The sequence below is a fragment of the Nerophis lumbriciformis genome, linkage group LG12 (genome assembly GCF_033978685.3).
Source record: "Nerophis lumbriciformis linkage group LG12, RoL_Nlum_v2.1, whole genome shotgun sequence".
NCBI classification, from domain to species: Eukaryota; Metazoa; Chordata; class Actinopteri; order Syngnathiformes; family Syngnathidae; genus Nerophis; species Nerophis lumbriciformis.
In genome coordinates this window covers 22,121,141-22,148,509 of record NC_084559.2, presented here as the reverse complement: position 1 = coordinate 22,148,509, position 27,369 = coordinate 22,121,141, and the positions used below count along the sequence as shown (strand labels likewise).

The following is a 27,369-nucleotide window of genomic DNA, read 5'->3' as shown; positions in this document are numbered from 1 at the left end:
GAACACACAAGAGAGTGGTTGTAAGTCGTAATGATGTGGTGCAGTGATTCTCAAACTGTGGTACGTGTACCACTGGTGGTACGCCGACTCCATTTAGTGGTGCGCCAAAATAGCACTTAATTAAATATTGCAATGATGTGACTTGAGCCGTTATTAAAGGTTTATCAGCCTCCAATGGAAATTGTTACAATCCGACTACTCTAGGCCGCAGTCGACGCCAAAATAAACAATCAAGACACCGACAGAAGCGTCAAACTCTATCATTTCTCGCTCAACACGCCCGGGAACCGAATGTTCTCCACATTCTCCGCTTATATCCGCCTTTTTCCAGCCTCCCGGCCAATCAACACGCAGAACACTTGTAAACAAAGACGGACATTGGCAGAGAAGGCAGCATGCAACAATTATGCCTTCAAGACCAGTGGTCCCCAACCACCGGTACCGGTCCGTGAATCGATTGGTACTGGGCCGCACAATAAATAAAAAATAAATAAATAAAAAATAAATAAAATATATATTTTTTTTTTATTTTATTAAATCAACATAAAAAACACAAGACACACTTACAATTAAAGCTGCAAGCAGCGATGGATGGGACCGACTTTGACGGCACATAAAATCAAAACCGGAGCAGTAATTAAAACTCTTTCGTCAACTTTCAATCAGAAGGGTTCAATCTCTCTTTTCTGTGCTAGTTTGAAGCCGACACGACAAACGCGCTCAGAGGAGATAATGTTTGAAAAAAGGTGACCGGTTTTTACAAAACTTTTGTTTTGAAGGGGGAATTGCAAACTTCCTGTTGATTTTTGCTGGGGGTTGTCAATATATGAAAATATACCGTATTTTTCGGAGTATAAGTCGCCCCGGAGTATAAGTCGCTCCGGAGTATAAGTCGCTCCGGAGTATAAGTCGCACCGGCCGAAAATGCATAATAAAGAAGGAAAACAACATATATAAGTCGCACTGGAGTATAAGTCGCATTTTTTGAGGAAATTTATTTGATAAAACCCAACACCAAGAATAGACATTTGAAAGGCAATTTAAAATAAATAAAGAACAGTGAACAACAGGCTGAATAAGTGTACGTTATATGAGGCATAAATAACCAACTGAGAACGTGCCTGGTATGTTAACGTAACATATTATGGAAAGAGTCATTCAAATAACTATAACATATAGAATATGCTATACGTTTACCAAACAATCTGTCACTCCTAATCGCTAAATCCCATGAAATCTTATACGTCTATTCTCTTACTTGAATGAGCTAAATAATATCATTTGATATTTTACGATAATGTGTTAATAATTTCACACTCCTGAGTATAAGTCGCACCCCCGGCCAAACTATGAAAAAAACTGCGACTTATAGTCCGAAAAATACGGTACTTATTTTAAGGTATTTTTGGGTTCATTGAGGTTAGCTAATTGTACTTGTTTTGGAAAGTCTTGACAAGCCAAGTTTTCTTGTTCTATTGGCAGATAATTTTGCTTAGCTCAAATAAAATACCCCTATTTTTTTTCTTCTTGTTTTTGAACACTGACTTTTTGCAGTGTATTCACCTAAAACAGGGGTCCCCAAACTTTTTGACTCAGGGGCCGCATTGAGTTAAAATATATATATATATATATATATATATATATATATATATATATATATATATATATATATATATATATATATATATATATATATATATATATATATATACATATATATATACATTGTCTTTATATTCCAGCGAGTTAATCAAGTTTTGTCATTTAACATCAATCAACATTAATGGTCATCAACATTTAACATTGTCACGTTATCGATGGGAAAATTCATTTTTAGACAATATGATTAGCCTGAGCGGCTAGGAGACACTGAGAGTAAAAAGCGGTAGAAAATAGATTAGAAAGGAAAGATAAAAAATAATAATAACAATCTTTTTTTTTTAAATAATTTTATTTATTTTTTTTTATTTTTTTTATTAATTAAAAAAATGTAAAAAAAAAAAAAAATATTACTTGGGACTTCCCGTGGACCAGATTTTGGATGCTGGGGGGCCGGATGCGGCCCGCGGGCCGTAGTTTGGGGAACACTTTTATTTTCCCCCCAGTCTGAGGTTTTAGGTCCTAAAACCTCAGACTGGGGGAAAATAAAACATTTAAAAACACACCCGAATGCTCCTGAAAGTAGCCTGCAGGCAGAACAGAAGGAAAAATAAGAGCTGACTTTCACGGTAAAACTAAATCAATGTCCTAATAGAGGAAAAAGTCACACGAGTGTATATATTTACATGCGTACGGATTGAGTAAAGGATGAAGTATTTTCCTGTATTTTACAGCACTAATGGATACTTGTATTGTCAGGTCGGATGTTACCATAGCAACAACAGTTTATAGCATGTCTTGCTAGCTCGCGACGCGTGCCATTAAAAAACGAGCCGCCCGAAACAAGTCGCAAAAAGACACAAGGTAGTGGATAAAAGCCGGCTGTTACTCACATGGAAGGTACGGAAGCGGAAAAGTCGCCGTCCAGTCAGCCCAAAAAGGGAGCAGAGAGGCGGTGTCGCTCAGAGCGCATAACCGCGTGTCGTGCTGCTCCCAGCCGCCGACCGAGTGACGTCATGGCCGCCTCAGCAGCTCTCACACAAGTCTCACTCTCTCACTCTCTCACTCTCCCAGGCATCATTTTCTCACTTATGGACGAGCGCCGAGTGGCCAATGGCACACGGAGTTGGCATAGGACAGAGGAAGGGTGTATGTACATCCATGCTGCTGTTTTTTTTCCTAATAGTTGTTGCTGGATGTACGACTAGATACAAGCAGGGGAATATAACAGACGGCCCGCGGTCCGAATCTGGCCCCAAAGAGACAAAACATGTACTGTACTTTCATTTTTGTTTTCAACCCTGTAAAGCAGGGGTGTCAAACTCAAATACAGAGTGGGCCAAAATGTAAAACTGAACAAAGCCGCGGGACAAGGTTGAACAAATTAACCTTTTAATAGGGACCCAAACAAGTTTTGCTTGAACAAGCAAGGCTTATATAACTTTATAGTGACATGCAAAATCGAGTTTCAAATAATAATGATAATAATAAAAAAATATCAATGACATATCAAATACAATTTAAATAAAAATTGAATGCCTCTTTTCTATTTGCAGCCTTCTGAGGTAAATATCAACATTAACTTTTTCCACAGGCTAATAAATTAGAAAATAAAATAATGAATAAACCAACCATTCAGGACTTTAAATTGCTCAGTTTGCAACACACTGATCTAATCTGATGTGCCCAAGCCAGATACCTGGCATCTTTTCTTGGATGCTAGTTCATTAATGTCGGGGCTCAGGCTTTGAGCTGAGGCAACCTTCATTACCGAACAAAGTTGTTCATCAGTCATTATATCTCCTAGTCCACCCGGACCACAGTCTTGGGGGCGTGCTTTAAAGGCACTGCGTTTATCGTCCTCTACGAGCTGTCGTCACGTCTGCTTTTCATCCTTTCCAACAACGTGCCGGCCCGATCACAAAATATGTGCGACTTCAGCACGCACACACATGTGAATGCCATTCATACTTGGCCAACAGCGATACAGGTTACACTGACGGTGCCGGTATAAATAACTTTAACACTGTTTGAAATATGCGCCACACTGTGAATCCACACCAAACAAGAATGACAAACACATTTCGGTAGAACATCCGCACCGTAACACAACATAAACACAACAAAACAAATACCCAGAAACCTGTATACCCAGGTATACAGGTTACACTGACGGTGCCCGTATAAATAACTTTAACACTGTTAGAAACTGGAGGTTTTATTGGCTTTTATTTTATTTTATTTTCAACAAATATCAATTTCCATATATGATTTCATTTGACACCGTTAACCACGCTATACCGTTGGATAAGCTCAGAGCAATCGGATTTGACAAAACCTCATCGAGCTGGATGCGATCTTACTCGGAGGTAGGGATGATACTCGAAACCGGTTTTCCCGGTTGTTCGATAAGAAAAGAACCGAGTCCTCGGACTCGAATCCCTTTTTGAGAACCGATACCCGTTATCGAGACCACTATAGTAAAGAAAAAGAGTTGGTTCTTTATTCGAATCCCTGGGAACGAATCCCGTCCCGACCAGAAATGCACCGTGTGACATCACAAGAAATGACGTCACGTAGCTCAGTCATTAGGCGCAGATAGGAAAAGCAGAAAAAACAATGGACCGGAAAAAGCGCTCCAAGGCGTAATAAAGTTCAAAACAAAAGGTATAATCCAATGAATAACTTTACTGAGAGATTTGAGCAGGATACAAACACATGACGAACACTTTTACGCACCTCCTTTACGGCAGCTGTCGCAACGTTCTTAAAGCAACCGCAGCACACACATATATATACAACATATCTCCCTTTTTTATCTTTTGTTTGTCTTTCCTTGTAAACAAAACAAAATCACACTGTATATGTGTTGTCTGTCTAATTATAAATAAAGCAGACGAGGCGTGTTGGCTGAGTTCTTGACGTTTACTTTCACAGCGTGCTCATAACCTCGTTCTTAGCTGCCGGGTGGCGACATGCAACAACACTTTTCGGGGCTAAGGCGCATGCTCGTCACTCCCGTTTCATGCTGGGTAGTGTAGTTGTTATATTCCCTAGCTCATAACATCACATCTTTCCCCTATAAAGAAATAATGTTAACTCAATAAAGTGTATTTCTTTTTTTGCTTTAACTTTTAATTTTTTAGCATTGTAACCACATTTGCAAACAACTTTTCTCTTCATAGAATTTTCTTTCAATAAAGAAATAAAGTGCAAAAATGTCAAAGCATCATAACAAACAGTTATGTCAAATAGCAGCAGAAGTGCACTTTTTGGAGAGCTGTATTATTTTCAGTTTTGTGCCCAAGGGACTGATTTTATTTAACACTATATTATTATTTATACAGATATAGTGATCACAGTGGTCCCACAATAATATATAGAATTGGCCAAAAATGTCTTAGTAAGTTGAAGAATTAAGGTCCTCTAATTAATAAATTGGTGGTGTATCGTGTAAAGTGCCTTGACATCAGTGTTAATATTAGCTGCTATTTGGAGTTACATCTTGATTAAAATTAGGGATGTTCGATAATATCGGACTGACGATATTTTAGGCCGATAAATGCTTCAAAATGTAATACCGGAAATTATCGGTATCGGTTTCAAAATGATCAGTATCGGTTTAAAAAAGTAAAATGTATGACTTTTTAAAACGCCGCTGTGTACACAGACACAGAGCGCCAATAAACCTTAAAGGCACTGCTTTTGCGTGCCGGCCCAGTCGCATAATGTCTATGGCTTTCACACACTCACAAGTGAATGCAACGCATACTTGGTCAACAGCCATGCAGGTCACAGTGAGGGTGGCCGTATAAACAACTTTAACACTATTACAAATATGCGCCACACTGTGAACCCACACCAAACAAGAATGACAAACACATTTCTGGAGAACATCCGCACCGTAACACAACATAAACACAACAGAACAAATACCCAGAACCCCTAGCAGCCCTAACTCTTCCGGGATGCTACAATATACACCCCCCGCTAACCCCTACCCCACCTCAACCTCCTCATGCTCTCTCAGGGAGAGCATGTCCCAAATTCCAAGCTGCTGTTTTGAGGCATGTTAAAAAAAATAATGCACTTTGTGACTTCAATAATAAATATGGCAGTGCCATGTTGGCATTTTTTTCCATAACTTGAGTTGATTTATTTTGGAAAACCTTGTTACATTGTTTAATGCATCCAGCGGGGCATCACAACAAAAATTAGACATAATAATAATGTGTTAAATCCCCGACTGTATATATCGGTATCGGTTGATATCGGAATCGGTAATTAAGAGTTGGACAATATCGGAATATCGGCAAAAAAGCCATTATCAGACATCTCTAATTAAAATAGTAACTTTATTTGGGTAGGTTGTGCTGCAAAGTCATTAAGATACAGTATGTAACAATGCTTTCTGCATAAAACAAAAATACTCTTATCACACAGTATTGTGCTTCCTTAATGGGCAATAATAACCAGGAAAGGATGAGTCATTTCTCCGAATCCTAACAAATCATGACCTCATTCCTCTTACTCGTGCTGTAAACTTTAAAGTGGAGCATTTTTTTTTTTTCACGTGCGGCTCATCAAAATGTAGTTCCCCCAAGCAGTCTGCAAACAGACTGTCTCCCAACAGGGCCATTTCTACCCACGCAAAAGGAGGCTCGCATCCAAATTGACTGGGAATGCACTAACAGTACCTGCCGTGCCTTATTGCAGTCGACTGCAGGGAGCAAAGCTGCTAACATGGGGTTTGAGATGGCTTAAATTAATGAGAGACTCCTAATCTCTCTCGTGCTGAGATCAGCGGTCGTCTCTCGAATGTGCATCGCATTAATCAGACGCGACAGATATATAGATTTGTTCTCCATCCAGTCATTGCTCAACTTTATATCCTGAAACAAGTTGGGACTAAACTTCCAAACACAATATCTCTTTCCCACAAAATGATTGTGAAGTGAATTATATCTATATAGCGCTTTTCTCTAGTGACTCATAGCGCTTTACATAGTGAAATCCAATATCTAAGTTACATTAAAACCAGTGTGGGTGGCACTGGGAGCAGGTGGGTAAAGTGTCTTGCCCAAGGACACAACGGCAGTGACTAGGATGGCGGAAGCGGGGATCGAACCAGGAACCCTCAAGTTGCTGGCACGGCCACTCTCCCAACCGAGCTATATTGTACAATCTAAATACAATTTTTGACAGAGCACTTGACTTAAAAATCTTTCATCTCATGAATTACACTCAATTCAATAGGTGTTTGCCCCGTAAAAATAGCGCATGTAACTAACTTTTAGATAATAAATATTGTATAAAACCAAAAAATAGAACAGAGCTGGGCAAATATTTTGACCCGGGGGCCCCATTGAGAGAAAAAATGTGTCTGGGGGGCAGCGTTGGGACTAACGCGTTACAAAGTAACGCATTACTGTATTTTCGACGGTAACTAGTAGTCTAACGCGTTATTTTTTATATTCAGTAACTCAGTTACCGTTACTACACGATGCGTTTCTGCGTTATTTTACGTTATTTTTTATGTAGTATCGGCTAGAAACAGAAGATCTGAGTGTTTTATTGGAGAGCTGCAGTGTCGTCCTTCTGAATCTTCCCGTGTCACAAGGGGGGGAAGAGAAGAGGCGCATGGGGTAGGGGGAGCGTATCTGTGTTTACTAACAAGACATCATGGCGGAGCCGAAGTTGAGTTTCTTAACATGGAGATATTCTCACTACTTTTCTTTTGTCGAGCACAAAGAAAATAACATTTTAGTTCAATGTAAGTTGTGTCTTGGATCAAAGATCCTATCTACTGCCCAAAACAACAATTCAAATCTGCTGAAACACCGACAAAATCAACGTGCTTCGACGAAGCTAGTAAAGAGAGACACACTTCATCTCCACCTCCACCTAAGCAACAGCGGCTGGATTTTAACGGAGGGACTGCTAGCCAGGGCAACATTGATAGAGCCATTGCAGTGTATGTGCTAGAAGACATGCAGGCTATTTCTACAGTGGAGTCACCCGCTTTCAGGCAGCTAATTAGCATGATACCGGGCGTCAAACGGCAAATGGCACCTGGACAGTGAGTACATAAAAATGGAAAGCCAGCTAAAGAAAACACTCCAAACACTGCCTCTGCTCATCAATCAGCACTGAAGGTACACACCCTCTGTCAATTCTCTTATATACTGATGCTCTTTCATTCTAGACTTCTAGAGTGTTTGATTATCACATCACTCTAAATGTATAGACTATAAAGTTCACAAACATAAAGAGGGATCCTAGTGGGCCAGGCCAATCTTTCCTTATCTCTAAACTAAAACTGGGGAAATGCGTAGAGTGTTCTGGGCTTCAGTACAGTGTTGATCTCCTGAAGACATGATTTTATTTCACAATTCCTTGAGAGAAAAAATGCCTGGTTAGGCTTTGTGTATGTCATGTGTGCCTTCCTTGGGTGAAGCCAGTTTTATAGCTATGTTGTCATTATGCGGTTTGTTACTTATGTATGTTATGTTGCAGCTATTTAAAACAATTTTGTCAATTTCTTCTGGCCTGAAATAAATTGGCCCTTTGTAACATATATTTGTCTTTGTGTGTTGTATGTAGACCACATTGCTTAGCAGAGTTCAGTGATGCAAATGCATGTCAAGTTGATCAACATATTGTATTATTCTCCAGTGCAATAACAGTACTGAAATGAAGGCTAAAAGGGTATTAATAGGAGCCTTAAAAATAAATAAATAAAAAGAAGTAACTACATAGTTACTTTTCACAGTAACTCATTACTTTTTGGTGTAAGTAACTGCGTTAGTAACTGAGTTACTTATGAAATAAGGTATCTAGTAACTGTAACTAGATACTGGTTTTCAGTAACTAACCCAACACTGCTGGGGGGCCAGGGTTGCCTACTCAGTGGCCTAGTGTCCGCCCTGAGATCGGTAGGTTGTGAGTTCAAACCCCGGCCGAGTCAGACCAAAGACTATAAAAATGGGACCCATTACCTCCCTGCTTGGCACTCAGCATCAAGGGTTGGAATTGGGGGTTAAATCACCAAAGATTATTCCCGGGCGCGGCCACCGCTGCTGCTCACTGCTCCCCTCACCTCCCAGGGGGTGGAACAAGGGGATGGGCCAAATGCAGAGGACAAATTTCACCACACCTAGTGTGTGTGTGACAATTGGTACTTTAACTTTTACTTTAACTTTAAGGTGAATGTGTGTATAAACTATATGCTGTACAGTATGTGTGTTTGGGTCCCTTTTTTTCCCAGGAACACTAATACCAAAAGTCACAATGTCCGATAGAGTTCTAAAAACGTTATCCTCAAAAAAAAAAATGAATTGGAATTTTACTTTTTTTTTACTGAATGGAACACGCAAAATGTACATGAAAATAGAGAAAGTGGGATTTACAATATTAACTATGAGCAATAAAACACTGAATATTAAAGTTAAAGTTAAAGTACCACACGGTGTGGCGAAGGTATTCTCTGCATTTGACCCAGCACCCTTGATCACCCCCTGGGAGGTGAGGGGAGCAGTGAGCAGCAGCGGTTGGGAATAATTTTTGGTGATTTAATCCCCAATTCCAACCCTTGATGCTGAGTGCCAAGCAGGGAGGTAACGGGTCCCATTTTTATAGTCTTTGGTATGACTCGGCCGGGGTTTGAACTCACGACCTACCGATCTCAGGGCAGACACTCTAACCACTAGACCACTGAGTAGGTCTAGTGCAGGGGTCGGCAACCCGCGGCTCTAGACGCGGCTCTTTAGCGCCGCCCTAGTGGCTCTCTGGAGCTTTTTAAAAAATGTATGAAAAATGGAAAATGATGAGGGGAAAAAAATATATTTTTTGTTTTAATATGGTTTCTGTAGGAGGACAAACATGACACAAACCTCCCTAATTGTTATAAAGCACACTGTCAGCTTCACGGATTCGAGTATTTGGCGAGCGCCGTTTTGTCCTACTAATTTTGGCGGTCCTTGAACTCACCGTAGTTTGTTTACATTTATAACTTTTCTCCGACTTTCTCGGACGTGTTTTATGCCACTTCTTTTTCTGTCTCATTTTGTCCACCACACTTTTAAGGTTGTGCGTGAATGCACAAAGGTGAGTTTTGTTGATGTTAATGACTTGTGTGGAGTGCTAATCGGGCATATTTGGTCACTGCATGACTGCAAGCTAATCGATGCTAACATGCTATTTAGGCTAGCAATATACATATTGCATCATTATGCCTCATTTGTAGGTATATTTGAGGTCATTTAGTTTCCTTTAAGTCCTCTTAATTAAATTTATATCTTATGACACACTATCTGTATGTAATATGACTTTTAATTTTTTGCGGCTCTAGACAGATTTGTTTTTGTATTTTTGGTTCACTATGGCTCTTTCAACATTTTGGGTTGCCGACCCCTGGTCTAGTGGTTAACTGTGAATGTGTGTATAAATATATGCACACATTTAACTGTAAACATCTGCTGTACAGTATGTGTGTTTGGGTACCTTTTTTCCAGGAACACTAATACCAAAAGTCATAATGTCCGATAGAGTTCTAAAAATGTTATCCTAAAAAAATACGGAATAAATTTTTTTTTTTTTTACTGAATGGGACACCCAAAATGTACATGAAAATAAAGAAAGTGGGATTTACAATATTAACTACCGTACTTTTCGGAGTATAAGTCGCTCCGGAGTATAAGTCGCACCGGCCGAAAATGCATAATAAAGAAGGAAAAAAACATATATAAGTCGCACTGGAGTATAAGTCACATTTTTTGGGGAAATGTATTTGATAAAAGCCAACACCAAGAATAGACATTTGAAAGGCAATTTAAAATAAATAAAGAATAGTGAACAACAGGCTGAATAAGTGTACGTTATTTGAGGCATAAATAACCAACTGAGAACGTGCCTGGTATATTAACGTAACATATTATGGTAAGAGTCATTCAAATAACTATAACATATAGAACATGCTATACGTTTACCAAACAATCTGTCACTCCTAATTGCTAAATCCCATGAAATCTTATACGCCTAGTCTCTTACGTGAATGAGATAAATAATATTATTTGATATTTTACGGTAATGTGTTAATAATTTCACACATAAGTCGCTCCTGAGTATAAGTCGCACCCCTGGCCAAACTATGAAAAAAACTGCGACTGTCAATTCCACGACCGTATATATCGGTATCGATTGATATCGGAATCGGTAACTAGGAGTTGGACAATATCGGAATATCGGCAAAAAAGCCATTATCGGACATCTCTAATTACAACACTAATTGGTGGTGTATAGTGCTTTGACATCAGTGTTAAAATTAGCTGCTATTTGGAGTTACATCATGATTAAAATAGTAACTTAACCATAACTGAAAGAAAGAAACATGTCATGTGATGATTTCTCGTTTTCTTCTTTTTGGATGGCTGCTCCCCTGATTCCAAATGAAGATCAATCACAATGACAGTTTTATAAATAAACCCCTCGCCAACGTTAAAACAAAAAAAGCTGCAGGAGATGAAAGATGCGTCGGATTCCAGCAACGGCTTCCCGATAAGATTGTTTCTGTCAAGATAAGAAAATAGCAGCACCGAGCTCAATGATCACTTTCCTGGAGATGTAAAAGTGCATCGCACTACTTTGCAGCTAATGAACCTCACACGGGAGTCTTGGTGATAAGGGAGTCCTCACTATATCTACAGTGTAGAAAATCACACATGGTGGGAGTGAACACATGAATCTTTTACAGGAGTGACAGATGGAGGGATCACCCACCAGCAGCAGATGAATGACAATCCTTTTATGCACAAGCCACAGCCAAACGACTTAAAGTCATCTCGGAAAAGGTTGGAAACTTTCATCAGCCAACTGTCTGTGGAGATGACAAGTGCTATACCAAGCCTTTATATCAGTGGTCCCCAACCACCAGTCCACGGCCCGGTACCGGTCCATGGATCGATTGGTACCGGGCCGCACAAAGAAATAAAATTTTTTTTAATATATATATATTTTTTAATTAAACAACATAAAAAAACACAAGATACACTTACAATTAGTGCACCAACCCAAAAAACCTCCCTCCCCCATTTACACTCATTCACACTCATTCACACAAAAGGGTTGTTTCTTTCTGTTATTAATATTTCTGGTTCCTACATTATATATCAATACAGTCTGCAGGGATACAGTCCGTAAGCACACATGATTGTATTTTTTTATGACAAAAAAAATAAAATAAAATAAAATCCACAGTTACAAAAAGGTTGGGGACCACTGCTTTATATCACAGGTAACACCCGGAAACGATATGTCTCAATAAAGTACTTCATATTTTGATTTATATTTATATTAAATGTAATTGATTCTTTTGATTTTGACAGAAAAAATATATCTACTGCTTGAAATTGCGCACCTTTTGAACTTTAATAGTATCCAATATATATTGAAAGGGTAAAAGAAAGCACATTTTTGGGTGTCATAATAGATGATAAAATGAATTGGAAATCTCATGTAAAAAAATATACAACATAAAGTAGCAAGAAACACGTCAATAATGAATAAAGCGAAGCACCAAAAATCTCTTCTTATTCTCTACTGCTCACTGGTGTTAACATATCTGAGTTATTGTGTAGAAATATGGGGAAAAACTTCAAATGTGCGATTCATTCACTAACTGTGCTACAAAAAAGATGAATTCGAATAATACATAATGTTGGATTTAGAGAACATACAAACCCTTTATTTATTAAATCACAATTATTGAAATTCAACGATTTGGTGCATTTGCAAACAGCTAAAATGATGTACAAAGCAAACTATAACCTGCTACCCAAGAATGTAGAATTATTTTCAACAAAAGAGGAGAAATATAACCTTAGAGGAAAATCTAATTTAAAACATTTGTATGCTCGTACAACACTTAAAACATTTAGCATATCTGTATGTGGAATTAAACTGTGTAAAATATTAAGCAAATAAATCAAACAAAGCAGCAATATGATTCAGTTTAAGAGACTGTTCAAACTACAAGTGTTCACAAAGTACACAGAACAAGAATTATGATGAACATCTTGAACCCTATTTTTTATTTTATTTTATTGAGACAAAGATTATTTATGTATTTAATATTTATTTGCTTACTATGGTATATTATTTATTTATTATGTATTTGTTCACTGTTCTGTTACAGAGACATTGGATAAAATTGCTATGGCATGAAAAGGGGTAGGATTAAATAAGCTCTGCTTCTTCCTACTCCTTTTCGGACGTGCTGTAATGAAACAACTGGAATCGTGTGATGCATTACATTGTATCGTATGCATGTTCCACATAAACTGAAACTGCAAATATTGCAACAAATATTACAGTGTATTATCATGCTTTCCAAACATGTTTTTGGTCTAAATAAAAATACTTAACTTTACAGCAAACTACCCATCAAATGAATACAAATGACAATACATTTTACGTTGTTCTTCACAGCATATATAAATAGAAAAAAACTACTTCCGTCAAAATTATGTTGACTGAGATGCCAGTTTTTGACTGTACAAAATCTACAGTTGTTGTTTTTAACGGTGTATTACCTTAAATGGAAAAAACGGTACATTTGTTTTTAACGGTAGAAGTGAAGTGAAGTGAAGTGAAGTGAATTATATTTATATAGCGCTTTTTCTCTAATGACTCAAAGCGCTTTACATAGTGAAACCCAATATCTAAGTTACATTTAAACCAGTGTGGGTGGCACTGGGAGCAGGTGGGTAAAGTGTCTTGCCCAAGGACACAACGGCAGTGACTAGGATGGCAGAAGCGGGGATCGAACCTGCAACCCTCAAGTTGCTGGCACGGCCGCTCTACCAACCGAGCTATACCGCCCCAAAAGAAAAACTGGCTGCTAAGTTGCCAGAATTAAAAAAAAAACTCGTACCGTTTTTCCATTCACAACATAATGTTGTAAAAACCAATGTGAATTTAACAGAACAATTCTGACAACTTATTCCGTAAAACCCCCGTCCCAAAAAACAGTGGTACTGTTTTCCTATTTAACGTAAAATGTTGTGAAAAAAACCACAATATTTTACAGTAAAATTTTGTAAATGTAAAGTTTTTACTGTAAAATCGACAATCTACGTAAAAAATTAATAAATAAATAAATTAATTAAAAAACAATAATAATAATTTAAAAAAATAAATAAATAAATTAAAAAAAAAAAAGATATATATATATATATATATATATATATATTTAAGGCCACTTGTAACAGCGAATAATGTATGAAAGTGCCTCTGGATTTCATTATTAATTATATATATATATATATATATATATATATATATATATATATATATATATACATATATACATATATATATATATATATATATATACATATATACATATATATATATATATATATTTCATTATTAATTATATATATATATATATATATATATATATATATATACATATATACATATATATATATATATATATATATAAATAATAATGAAATACATTGATATAATGAAATCATGATATATATATATATATATATATATATATATATATATATATATATATATATATATATATATATATATATATATATATATATAATTAATAATGAAATCCAGAGGCAATTTCATACATTATTCGCTGTTACAAGCGAATAATATATATATATATATATATATATATATATATATATATATATATATATATATATATATATATATATATATATATATATATATATATATATGTATACATATATATACATATATATATGTATATATATACTTATACATATATATATATATATATATATATATATATATATATATATATATATATATATATATATATATATACAGTCTAAAGTCTTCTTTATTTTTAAGTTATCGTGCCGTGAATTTACCAGTCCGGCCCATTTGGGAGTAGATTTTTCTCCATGTGGCCCCCGATCTAAAATGAGTTTGACACCCCTGACTTATTCATTGCTAACAAACAGCAATTGTCCTACGGCATCATCTGTTGTGCCCGTCGGAGTATCCCATATGGCTCCAGATATATCATTTATTGCATCATGAATAAACAATCCCTCCCTCCATCACGGATCAACAACACACTTATCGCAGTCTTGTAAATCCGGGACGGCATTGAGGTCTTGGGGCAGCATTGTAAGGCCTTTGACATGCAGCTGTTAATTCAGACCGACAATGGCCAGATATTTAGCTCAGTGATGTCACGTGGGGCTTCAATCCAAGCTTTATGGAGATAAACCATATCCTCACTCAGGATGGACGGAGCAGAGAACAGGAAGAGAGGATGATCGTCAGCTTTTTCAACGTTTGGCTAAGAGCAATCGAAAAAAAAAAACGCTCGGCATACTGCTAGGATTAAAAAAAAAAAAACATTGGCAGTGACAGAGGCTGCCAATCAGAGGAATACATAAACTGACAAGGTTAGGGTTTGCGAGAACCAATCAATCACTCACAAGACTATAACGAATGCTTTTTCGTCATACCGAGACATTTTAGACATTCCTGTTCTTTTGAGACTATTGTAAAGGTTGTAAAGTTGCACTTGGATGACTTCCGTGTGGAAGACCTTGACTCAAAACAGTCCAATACCTTCGGGATGGACTAGAGCAGAGAATGTGAGACAGAGCCCTCCGGTTGGACATCAGAGACAAATGATTCCGCAAATGTTATAAACGGACAAAGATTCCCACAGACACAATCCAAACTGCTGTTATCTGCAAAACTCTTCATTCTGTTCACTTCCAGTATGGCCAAATGTCCTAATACTGTACTTACTAACAGTGTAAGTCCGTACAGTGTATAGGCCTGTATTTGCAAAAAATGTAAATATTGAAATAAGGACAATAATGCTGAAATGGTCAGGCTTGTCACTGACAGTTTCTTTATGTTTGACTTTTTCCTCTGTTTTATTTCCTGTCAGCGCTCTTATTTTGGTTCTTTTCCCTGAGCGCTTGTTTCCCTCACCTGTACCTGATTGGCAGTCTGGCACACCTGGTGGCAATTGCCAATCAGGCCACTATTCATACCTGCCTCAGCTGTGAGCTGTTCTTGTTTGCATGTTCCTGATAGCTATTTTGCAAGTTTGCGGCAATGGATTGACCAAATATGCCTGATGGGCACTCCAGCAAGTCAATAAAATCAACAAATCCCACTTTTGTGCATTCACGCACAGCATACAACATTTGGTGGACAAAACGAGACAAAGAAGGAGTGGCATAAAGCACGTCTTTCTGTGGCAGCGTCGGAGAAAGATGTACATGTAAACAAACTACGACGAGTTCAAAGATCACTGAAATTAGTGTGACAAAACGGCGCTTGTCGAATACTCTCATCAGTGAAGCATGTTTACTAGAGATGTCCGATTATATCGGACTGGCAATAATATCGGCCGATAAATGCTGTAAAATGTAATATCGGAAATTATCGGTATCGGTTTCAAAAAGTAAAATGTATGACTTTTTAAAACGCCGCTGTACGGAGTGGTACACGGACGTAGGGAGAAGTACAGAACGCCAATAAACCTTAAAGGCACTATACCTTTGCGTGCCGGTCCAATCACATAATATTTACGGCTTTTGTTGCGTTTGGACCAGTTGTTCCTCCCAGGGAATTCAAGTTGCTGGTCACTCCCAAGCTCTTTTGATGACACATAAAGCTGAGTAGAAGAACCACCAGAGACAGAATAGGTATTTTGTAATTTTATTTCCAAAGCCTTTGGAAATAAACTTGAGACCAAATCCCGTACAGAAGCGCTCACTAGCCCAGCTACAATGGTCTAATCTAACATACAAAAAACTTATCTTCTATATCGTCTCTCTTGCCCCCACCCTCCTTGTCCCTCTTACTCCACAGCTGGGCAAAGGGAAAGATAAGAGAAAGGGATTTATTGCTACTCCCCCTCTCTCTCAGCTCACTCCAGGTTCCTTTTGTTTATTATCTAAAGTCGTCTTTAGACGAAAAGTAGAGAAGATCTCCCCCTTCACATTCCTCAAAGTTGGCACACAGAAATTGCAGACAACCAAAAGATAACAAATAAAGAACACTAGCTGTTTTATAATATGACTATGAAAATAAAGAAGTAACACACAAATATGGGTACATGTAATTATCTGCCTCTGTCACTTTTCACACACACGAGTGAATGCAAATGCATACTTGGTCAACAGCCATAAAGGTTACACTGAGGGTGGCCATATAAACAACTTTAACACTGTTACAAATATGCGCCACACTGTGAACCCACACCAAACAAGAATGGCAAACACATTTCGGGAGAACATCCGCACCGTAACACAACATAAACACAACAGAACAAATACCCGGAACCCCTTGCAGCACTAACTCTTTTGGGACTCTACAATATACACCCCCCGCTACCCCCTACCCAACCGCCCTCCCCCCAACCCCGCCCACCTCAACCTCCTCATGCTCTCTCAGGGAGAGCATGTGCCAAATTCCAAGCTGATGTTTTGAGGCATGTTAAAAAAAATAATGCACTTTGTGACTTCAATAATAAATATGGGAGTGCCATGTTGGCATTTTTTTTTTCCATAACTTGAGTTGATTTATTTTGGAAAACCTTGTTACATTGTTTAATGCATCCAGCGGGGCATCACAACAAAATTAGGCATAATAATGTGTTAATTCCACGACTGTATATATCGGTATCGGTCGATATCGGAATCGGTAATTAAGAGTTGGACAATATCGGAAAATCGGCAAAAAAGCCATTATTGGACATCTCTAATGCTTAATATATAAAAGTGGGATTTCTAACAATTAGGAAGGTTTGTGTCATGTTTGTTCTCCTACAGAAACTATATTAAAACAATCATCTTTTTCCATTTTCACACATCTTTGAAAGAGGTCCAGGGAGCCACTAGGGCGGCACTAAAGAGCTGCATGTGGCTCTAGAGCCGCGGGTTGCTGACCCCCGGACTAGATCAAACACAACTACCGGTGGTGGTCCGAAAGGAGCATTAATTGTTTTCAGACTGTGGATGAAATATGATGAAATATGATGATATGGTGTTTTTTCTGCAGTGGACATTTGTTTTTGGTCTATTTCTTTTGTCAGAGTTACACATTTTGGGGGAAAACTAATTTGGTTACAGCCAATAAACTCATAACAAAGACCATTGTGTGAAAATGTATGCTGCAGCACACAATATTTTTTTCTCCATGTATAAACATGTTGCTATGGTGTTATTTCCTCACCCTATAATTAAGACCTTTAATAACATTGTGTGGGTATGCAGTATGTGGAGTTTTCTTCCAGACTATTTTTTAGGATCACTTCTGCCCTCTATTGGTAATAATAGATAATAGCACTGGTGTATTGCTCATAATGTTGGAGGGGTTGTGGAAAAGACATACAAGAATTGCTAAAACTAGGGTTTGTTGTCAAAATAAAGCACACAGATTAAATCCTCTACAGCAGTGTTTTTCAACCACTGTGCCGTGAGAGATTATCTAATTTCATCTAATTGGGTTAAAAATAGGGATGCCGATAAATGCGTTAAAATGTAATATCGGAAATTATCGGTATCGTTTTTTTTATTTTTTTTTATTTTATTTTATTTTTTTATTAAATCAACATAAAAAACACAAGATACACTTACAATTAGTGCACCAACCCAAAAAACCTTCCTCCCCCATTCACACAAAAGGGTTGTTTCTTTCTGTTATTAATATTCTGGTTCCTACATTATATATCAATATATATCAATACAGTCTGCAAGGGATACAGTCCGTAAGCACACATGATTGTGCGTGCTGCTGGTCCACTAATAGTACTAACCTTTAATAGTTAATTTGACTCATTTTCATTAATTACTAGTTTCTATGTAACTGTTTTTATATTGTTTTACTTTCTTTTTTATTCAAGAAAATATTTTTAATTTATTTATCTTATTTTATTTTATTAAAGTACCTTATCTTCACCATACCTGGTTGTCCAAATTAGGCATAATAATGTGTTGATTCCACGACTGTATATATCGGTTGATATCGGTATCGGTAGTTAAAGAGTTGGACAATATTGGAATATCAGATATCGGCAAAAAGCCATTATCGGACATCACTTGTTAAAAATAATTTTTGCAAACCAGTAATTATAGTCTGCAAATGATGTGTTGTTGAGTGTCGGTGCTGTCTAGAGCTCGGCAGAGTAACCGTGTAATACTCTTCCATATCAGTAGGTGGCAGCCGGTAGCTAATTTCTTCGTAGATGTCGGGAACAGCGGGAGGCAGTGTGCAGGTAAAAAGGTAACTAATGATTCAACCAAAAATAAACAAAAGGTGAGTGCCCCTAAGAAAAAGTATTGAATCTTAGGGAAGGCTATGCAGAACGAAACTAAAACTGAACTGGCTACAAAGTAAACAAAAACAGAATGCTGGACGACAGCAAAGACTTACTGTGGAGCAGTGTACATCCGAACATGACATGACAATCAACAATGTCCCCACAAAGAAGGATTAAAAACAACTGAAATATTCTTGATTGCTAAAACAAAGTAGATGCGGGAAATATCGCTCAAAGGAAGACATGAAACTGCTACAGGAAAATACCCCAAAAAAGAGAAAAAGCCATCAAAATAGGAGCGCAAGACAAGAACTAAAACACTACACAGGAAAACAGCAAACGACTCCAAATAAGTCACGGCGTGATGTGACAAGTCGTGACAGTACACCTACTTTGAGACAAGAGCTATATTGATGCATTCAGTTATGGTTTAAAGTCATATCCAACGACTTTTTACTGTCAACTGAGTTTCGCTTTTTAATGATTTCTGCTGGTGGTGTGCCTCAGAATTTTTTCAACCTTGGCTCAAAAAAGGTTGAAAAACACTGCTCGACAGCACCGTAAAACAAATAAAAGAGGATGTTCCAAATGTGGGGGGAGGGGGGGAAACAATTATAGTCATAGCGTACACACAAACGAGGCAACCAATGAGGGCCCTCTCTGTCATCTGTTTGCATACACACTACGGCCATTCCCTCCATGCGGGGTCTCAGGGTGCAGAGTGGGACTATGGTCAGGTATGTGCACAGGAAGGTGGGCAACATGGTGCTGGTGACTCTGCTCTGTCTGCTGCTACAGCTGCCTGGCTTCGACGCTCTAATGAGATTTCCATCGGCTGAGGTAGGGAGGAAAAGCTATTCGGGCGACCCGGGAGCGCTGTGGCGTATGATCCCACTGCTCTGGGCCTCTGCAAAGTACATTGGACTTTTCAACTTTAAACTGTTTATCATCTGTGAAAAAACACCCACAACCTGCGTGGATGTAACTATAATTTGCTGCTTTACGCCAGACCTCCGAATAAACAGAACCCTTAAAATATGGGCCGATTTCCAGGCAGGATTTAGAATGTTTTCATAAGTTTTCCTTTGTTTGATTCGTCCCGCAGTTTTTTCACGCCGACAGCAGCCAAGCAAACGTGGTTCCGAACGTTCTTTCGTCTGACATCTCAGGTATGAGTTTTTTTAGTTGGGGCTTGCAAATGAATCGAGGGGCATACAAATAATACAAATTTGATGTTTCCGTGCACAGCGAGAAGTCGGCCTCGACGGGCCGATCTGATGCCCGGTGTCACGCACTTGGAACTGCTGGTGGTGGTCGGACCTGATGTCCAGCAGCTCCACAAGCAGGACACGGAACGCTACATCCTCACCAACCTCAACATAGTAAGTGTGAGCCCTACACAAGAAGGGTATCGGCAAATCTAAGTCCATGGTTTTTAATGCCACTTAAAGGCCTACTGAAACCCACTACTACCGACCACACAGTCTGATAGTTTATATATCAATGATGAAATCTTAACATTGCAACACATGCCAATACGGCCAGGTTAGCTTACTAAAGTGCAATTTTAAATTTGGCGCGAAATATCCTGCTGAAAACGTCTCGGTATGATGACGTCTGCGCGTGACGTCGCGGATTGTAGAGGACATTTTGGGACAGCATGGTGGCCAGCTATTAAGTCATCTGTTTTCATCGCAAAATTCCACAGTATTCTGGACATCTGTGTTGGTGAATATTTTGCAATTTGTTCAATGAACAATGGAGACAGCAAAGAAGAAAGCTGTAGGTGGGAAGCGGTGTATTGCGGGCGGCTGCAGCAACACAAACACAGCCGGTGTTTCATTGTTTACATTCCCGAAATTAGAATGGGGTCACAAGACCGTTTAAACTGCGATTGTATTCTTATTTATTTTACTTCTTTGTAGTGGTAGCAGCAGCTGACAGCAGAAGTTGCTTTGTTGGTCACTCCAAAGAAACTTGGCATCGTCCACTGATGCCTGCCTTTAATCGAGATTAGCTAATAGCATGTGTGATTTCACCCCTCTGGACGACAAATGCGATGCTTTTTAATGCCATTTAAAGGCCTACTGAAATGCGATTTTCTTATTTAAACGGGGATAGCAGGTCCATTCTATGTGTCATACTTGATCATTTCGCGATATTGCCATATTTTTGCTGAAAGGATTTAGTAGAGAACATCGACGATAAAGTTTGCAACTTTTGGTCGCTGATAAAAAAGCCTTGCCTCTACCGGAAGTAGCAGACGAGTAGCGTGACGTCACAGATTGTGGAGCTCCTCACATCTGCACATTGTTTACAATCATGGCCACCAGCAGCGAGAGCGATTCGGACCGAGAAAGCGACGATTTCCCCATTAATTTGAGCGAGGATGAAAGATTTGTGGATGAGGAAAGTGAGAGTGAAGGACCAGAGGGCAGTGGGAGCGATTCAGATAGGGAAGATGCTGTGAGAGGCGGGTGGGACCTGATATTCAGCTGGGAATGACTAAAACAGTAAATAAACACAAGACATATATATACTCTATTAGCCACAACACAACCAGGCTTATATTTAATATGCCACAAATTAATCCCGCATAACAAACACCTCCCCCCTCCCGTCCATATAACCCGCCAAAACAACTCAAACACCTGCACAACACACTCAATCCCACAGCCCAAAGTACCGTTCACCTCCCTAAAGTTCATACAGCACATATATTTCCCCAAAGTCCCCAAGGTTACGTACGTGACATGCACATAGCGGCACGCACGTACGGGCAAGCGATCAAATGTTTGGAAGCCGCAGCTGCATGGGTACTCACGGTACCGCGTCTGCGCATCCAACTCAAAGTCCTCCTGGTAAGAGTCTCTGTTGTCCCAGTTCTCCACAGGCCAATGGTAAAGCTTGACTGTCACCTTCCGGGAATGTAAACAATGAAACACTGGCTGTGTTTGCGTTGCTGCAGTCGGCCGCAATACACCGCTTCCCACCTACAGCTTTCTTCTTTGCTGTCTCCATTGTTCATTGAACAAATTGCAAAAGATTCACCAACACAGATGTCCAGAATACTGTGGAATTTTGTGATGAAAACAGACGACTTAATAGCTGGCCTCCATGCTGTCCCAAAATGTCCTCTACAATCCGTGACGTCACGCGCAGGCGTCATCATACCGAAACGTTTTCAGCAGGATATTTCGCGCGAAATTTAAAATTGCACTTTAGTAAGCTAACCCGGCTGTATTGGCATGTGTTGCAATGTTAAGATTTCATCATTGATATATAAACTATCAGACTGCGTGGTCGGTAGTAGTGGGTTTCAGTAGGCCTTTAAGGTCTTACTTTTTGCAAAAACACATTTAATAACTTTTAATGCTTTTTAATGACCCGCTGAAACCCTGTGTCAGCAGTGTGTGCACAGTTGGCTCTTGAACTTTTTTCACCAAGTACCACCTCAGAAAACACTTGGCACTCCAAGTACCACCATAATGACCAACATTAAATTTCCGTAGCATAACAGGCCTAAATATTCATTAAACACAAGGTAGAAGTTTTATTTAACAAGTATATTATTTAATATTTTTGTCCACTGTAACACTGTGTTTGAATACTTATTTAAGTGATTATTTGGCACACCACTGGATGGAGCCCGCATACCAAAGTCTGAGAATCCTTGCACTAAATGTTTAAAGTGTTGTACGTGCATACATTGTTTTAAGATAGATTTCTCTATGAGATAATATATATTTCTCCTCTATTGTTTAGAATAATTGTTGTACATTCGGGGACAGCAGGTTATAGTTTGCTTTGTATATCATTTTAGTTGTTTGAAAATGCACCAAATCATTGAATTTCAATATTCTCTGGATCCGGCCTGCCAGCATTCACAATCTCCCAAATTGCAATCTCTAAAGTCCCAAATTTAAAAAAGAAAAAAAAATGTGCTCAATACCGGTGTAGAGCGGAATATACGTTAGGTCAGGAAAAAACACAGAGGCTATTACATCCCTACAAGCCTGTTTCGCAGGTTTCTGTGCTCTTCAAATCCCCTGAAGAAAAGAGAAACCTGCGAAACAGGCTTGTAATATATATATATATATATACACATTAGGTCAGGAAAAAACAACAGAAGCTATTTTATCCCTACAAGCCTGTTTCGTAGGTTTATGTGCTCTTCAAATCCCTGAAGAGCAGAGTAAAGAAAGGCTTGTAGGGATGAAATGGCCTCTGTTGTTTTTTCCTGACCTAATGTGTGTGTATATATATATATATATATATATATATATATATATATATATATATATATATATATATATATATATATATATATATATATATATATGTGTGTATATATATATATATATATATATATATACACACACATTAGGTGTATATATATACACATACACACAAGTATATACACATATATACATATGAATGGATGGATGGATGGAATATATATATATATATATATATATATATATATATATATATATATATATATATATATATATTTAGTCGAGGTTTCTGTGGTTTATTCGTTATACAGTGCTCAATACCGGGGTAGAGCGGAATATACGTTTGGTCAGGAAAAAACAGAGAGGCTATTTCATCCCTACAAGCCTGTTTTGCATTTTAATGAAGAGCAGAGAAACCTGCGAAACAGGCTTGTAGGGATGAAATAGCCTTTGTGTTTTTTCCTGACCTAACGTATATATATATATATATATATATATATATATATATATATATATATATACATATATATATATATATATATATATGACATGACGGCCGTGCCAGCAACTTGAGGGTTCCAGGTTCGATCCCCGCTTCCGCCATCCTAGTCACTGCCGTTGTGTCCTTGGGCAAGACACTTTACCTACCTGCTCCCAGTGCCACCCACACTGGTTTAAATGTAACTTAGATATTGGGTTTCACTATGTAAAGCGCTTTGAGTCACTAGAGAAAAGCGCTATATAATTTTTTTAAATTTTAATATATATATATATATACACACACACACATATACATATGGATGGATGGATGGATGGATATACACAAATTATTTTAACCCAATGTGGCCCTGAGTCAAAAAGTTTGGGGACCCCTGAAAAAAAGGGTTTGAGTGTTTTTCTTTTGAAGTAAAAAAATCGCCTTCTCTCTGCAACTTTTTTGTCTGCGCTTAATTATGGTGATCTTTTTTACATGCACGCTTTGTCTTCTTGTCTTCCAATGTTGGACATCGTTTATCATGCTCGTCCAAGGTTGATTAAAAATTCATTACATCAATAAATTCATTCAAATGGTGATGTGACTTGTACTCACCAGTGGGATGGCCAGCTCTGTCCACTTTACTGCCTCGAAAAAGAGGTTTTTCCTCCGAACGGGATTTTGTCTGGTTAAAAATAAATATAAAATGATTGCCACAAACTGATATCAGGTCTAAATTCACTGTTGCCACAGGCCTCAGAACTGTTGAGAGACATGAGTTTGGGTGCCAACATGAGGGTGCATCTTGTCCGCATGACCATTCTATCAGAACCAGAGGTCAGCAAACACGACATGATCCACCCCCGGCTTTTCTCCCTGTATAGATCCCTGTTCTTTCTCCTCTTTCAGCCAGAGATCCGCATGTCTCCCGACATTACCGCTTCTCTCCGAAGCGTGTGCGACTGGGGCCGAAGGATAAACCCGTCGAATGACACGGACCCACTTCACGCTGACCTCCTCTTGTACATCACAAGGTTTGCTGCTGCTGAAGTGAACACGTCCAAGAAGTGTTTTTTTATTCCTCTCTGTTTTGCATGACTCAGGTTTGACCTGGTGTTGCCCGATGGGAACAAGCAGGTCAGGGGAGTAACACAGCTGGGAGGGGCTTGCTCCAGTGAATGGAGCTGTGTGATCACAGAGGACACCGGTTTTGACCTGGGCATCACTATTGCTCATGAGATTGCACACAGGTAACGCAGAGTGGGTCACACCACCGACCAAGTTATTTATAAAATGATAAGAGTAACAACAGAATATTTCCAAATCATATCGTAACAAATAAAATATACAAACCCCAAAACCAGTGAAGTTGGCACGTTGTGTAAATCGTAAATAAAAGCAGAATACAATGATTTACTTATCCTTTTCAACCTATATTCAATTGAATAGACTGCAAAGACAATATACTTAACATTCAAACTGGAAAACGTTGTTATTTTTTGCAAATATTAGCTCATTTGGAATCTGATGCCTGCAACATGTTTCAAAAAAGCTGGCACAAGTGGAAAAAAAAAAGACTGATAAAGTTGAGGAATGCTCATCAAACACTTATTTGGAACATCCCACAGGTGAACAGGCTAATTGGGAACAGGTGGGTGCTGTGATTGGGTTTAAAAGCAGCTTCCACGAAATGCTCAGTCATTCACAAACAAGGATGGGGGCGAGGGTCACCACTTTGTGAAGAAATGCGCGAGCAAATCGTCGAACAGTTTAAGAAAAACCTTTCTCAACCAGCTATTGCAAGGAATTTAGGGATTTCACCATCTACGGTCCGTAATATCATCAAAGGGTTCAAATCACTGCACGTAAGCAGCTAAGCCCGTGACCTTCGATTCCTCAGGCTGTACTGCATCAACAAGCGACATCAGTGTGTAAAGGATATCACCACATGGGCTCAGGAACACTTCAGAAACCCACTGTCAGTAACTACAGTTGGTCGCTACATCTGTAAGTGCAAGTTAAAATGTTCCTATGCAAGGCGAAAACCGTTTATCAAAAACACCCAGAAACGCCGCCGGTTTCGCTGGGCCCGAGCTCATCTAAGATGGACTGATACAACGTGGAAAAGTGTTCTGTGGTCTGACGAGTCCACATTTCAAATTGTTTTTGGAAACTGTGGACGTCGTGTCGTCCGGACCAAAGAGGAAAAGAACCATCCGGATTGTTATAGGCGCAAAGTTGAAAAGCCAGCATCTGTGATGGTATGGGGGTGTATTAGTGCCCAAGGCATGGGTAACTTACACATCTGTGAAGGCGCCATTAATGCTGAAAAGTACATACAGGTTTCGGAGCAACATATGTTGCCATCCAAGCAACGTTAACATGGACGCCCCTGCTTATTTCAGCAAGACAATGCCAAGCCACGTGTTACAACAGCGTGGCTTCATAGTAAAATAGTGCGGGTACTAGACTGGCCTGCCGTGTGGCGCAATATGAAGCGTAAAATACCACAACAGAGACCCCGGACTGTTGAACAACTTAAGCTGTATATCAAGCAAGAATGGGAAAGAATTCCACCTGAAAAGCTTCAAAAATTGGTCTCCTCAGTTCCCAAACGTTTACTGAGTGTTGTTAAAAGGAAAGGCCATGTAACATAGTGGTAAAAATGCCCCTGTGACAACTTTTTTGCAATGTGTTGCTGCCATTATATTCTAAATTAATGATTATTTGCAAAACATAAATAAGTTTCCCAATTCGAACATTAAGTATCTTGTCTTTGCATTCTATTCAATTGAATATAAGTTGAAAAGGATTTGCAAATCATTGTATTCTGTTTTTTATTTACGAGTTACACAACGTGCCAACTTCACTGGTTTTGGGTTTTGTATATATTTTTTAAAGGTGTGTACACTACACACACATTGTTATCATTGTAGCTGAGATAGGCTCCAGCACTCCCCGCGACCCCAAAGGGGACAAGCGGTAGAAAATGGATGGATGGATGGATGACCGAGAATCACACTAATAATATATAACAAATACATCTCACCAGACTGTTATAGCGCAACTTAAGACCTACTTTTCATCGCAATAATACCATTTTTAACAGAAACCAAACTAGTGAACTTGTCTAGGTAGTAGTAGAACATCAAAACTGTCAGAATGGATGGTGGAGTTTGTTATGATGATTAATTCAATTTATTAGTGATAGCCCACTGAGATACAGCATTTCGTTTTCAAGGGGGTCTCGGTGGAGCGAGGGATGTAGGTTTGAGTCCTGTTCCAGTCCTGTTTTTTGTTTTTCTTTTACAGATTCAATGGTGATGTGTGATGAAATTAAAACCCCTTATTTTTCTGGCAAATGTCCCATATATTGAAACATTGGAGGACGAGGCTTTGAGTTGTTTTTTCTATTTTGAGTAGGAAACGTCAGACTAATAGCTTTGTAAATGTTTTCAGCGGAGCTAATAATGTTGTGGTTAATTTGCACCAAATTGGCGTCAGGGGATATCCTAAACATTGGTATTACATGTCTGTCTGACGCTGCATGTCAGAGGAGACGAACTGTACACTGCAAAAAGTCAGTGTTCAAAAACAAGAAAAAAAAAATAAATAATTAGGGATATTTTATTTGAACTAAGCAAAATTATCTGCCAATAGAACAAGAAAATTCGGCTTGTCAAGACTTTCCAAAACAAGTAAAATTA

The 27,369-nt window shown here is 38.5% G+C and overlaps 2 protein-coding genes and 1 long non-coding RNA gene across 5 annotated transcripts in view; 1 reads left to right on the top strand and 2 right to left on the bottom strand.

The window, feature by feature from the left end:
• LOC133623105 (neuronal calcium sensor 1) overlaps nt 1-2,618 on the bottom strand; it is a 58,504-nt gene extending 55,886 nt beyond the window's left edge. Inside the window, exon 1 of one of the 3 annotated variants that reach the window (XM_061986099.2) lies at nt 2,493-2,618. The gene's annotated coding sequence lies outside the window, so the exon portion shown is untranslated. The remainder of the gene's footprint in view (nt 1-2,492) is intronic. The other 2 variants (XM_061986100.2, XM_061986101.2) reach the window with 2 other exon arrangements.
• Nucleotides 1-27,369, bottom strand: part of LOC133623107 (uncharacterized) — a 225,393-nt gene that overhangs the window by 57,468 nt on the left and 140,556 nt on the right. The window lies entirely within an intron of this gene.
• The window catches only part of adamts13 (ADAM metallopeptidase with thrombospondin type 1 motif, 13), a 54,360-nt gene continuing 46,679 nt past the window's right edge, over nt 19,689-27,369 (top strand). Inside the window, 7 exon segments of the mRNA XM_061986103.1 lie at nt 19,689-19,707; nt 19,710-19,789; nt 20,055-20,118; nt 20,198-20,331; nt 24,416-24,499; nt 24,572-24,696; nt 24,766-24,912. Coding sequence (XP_061842087.1) covers nt 19,689-19,707; nt 19,710-19,789; nt 20,055-20,118; nt 20,198-20,331; nt 24,416-24,499; nt 24,572-24,696; nt 24,766-24,912 — 653 coding nt within the window.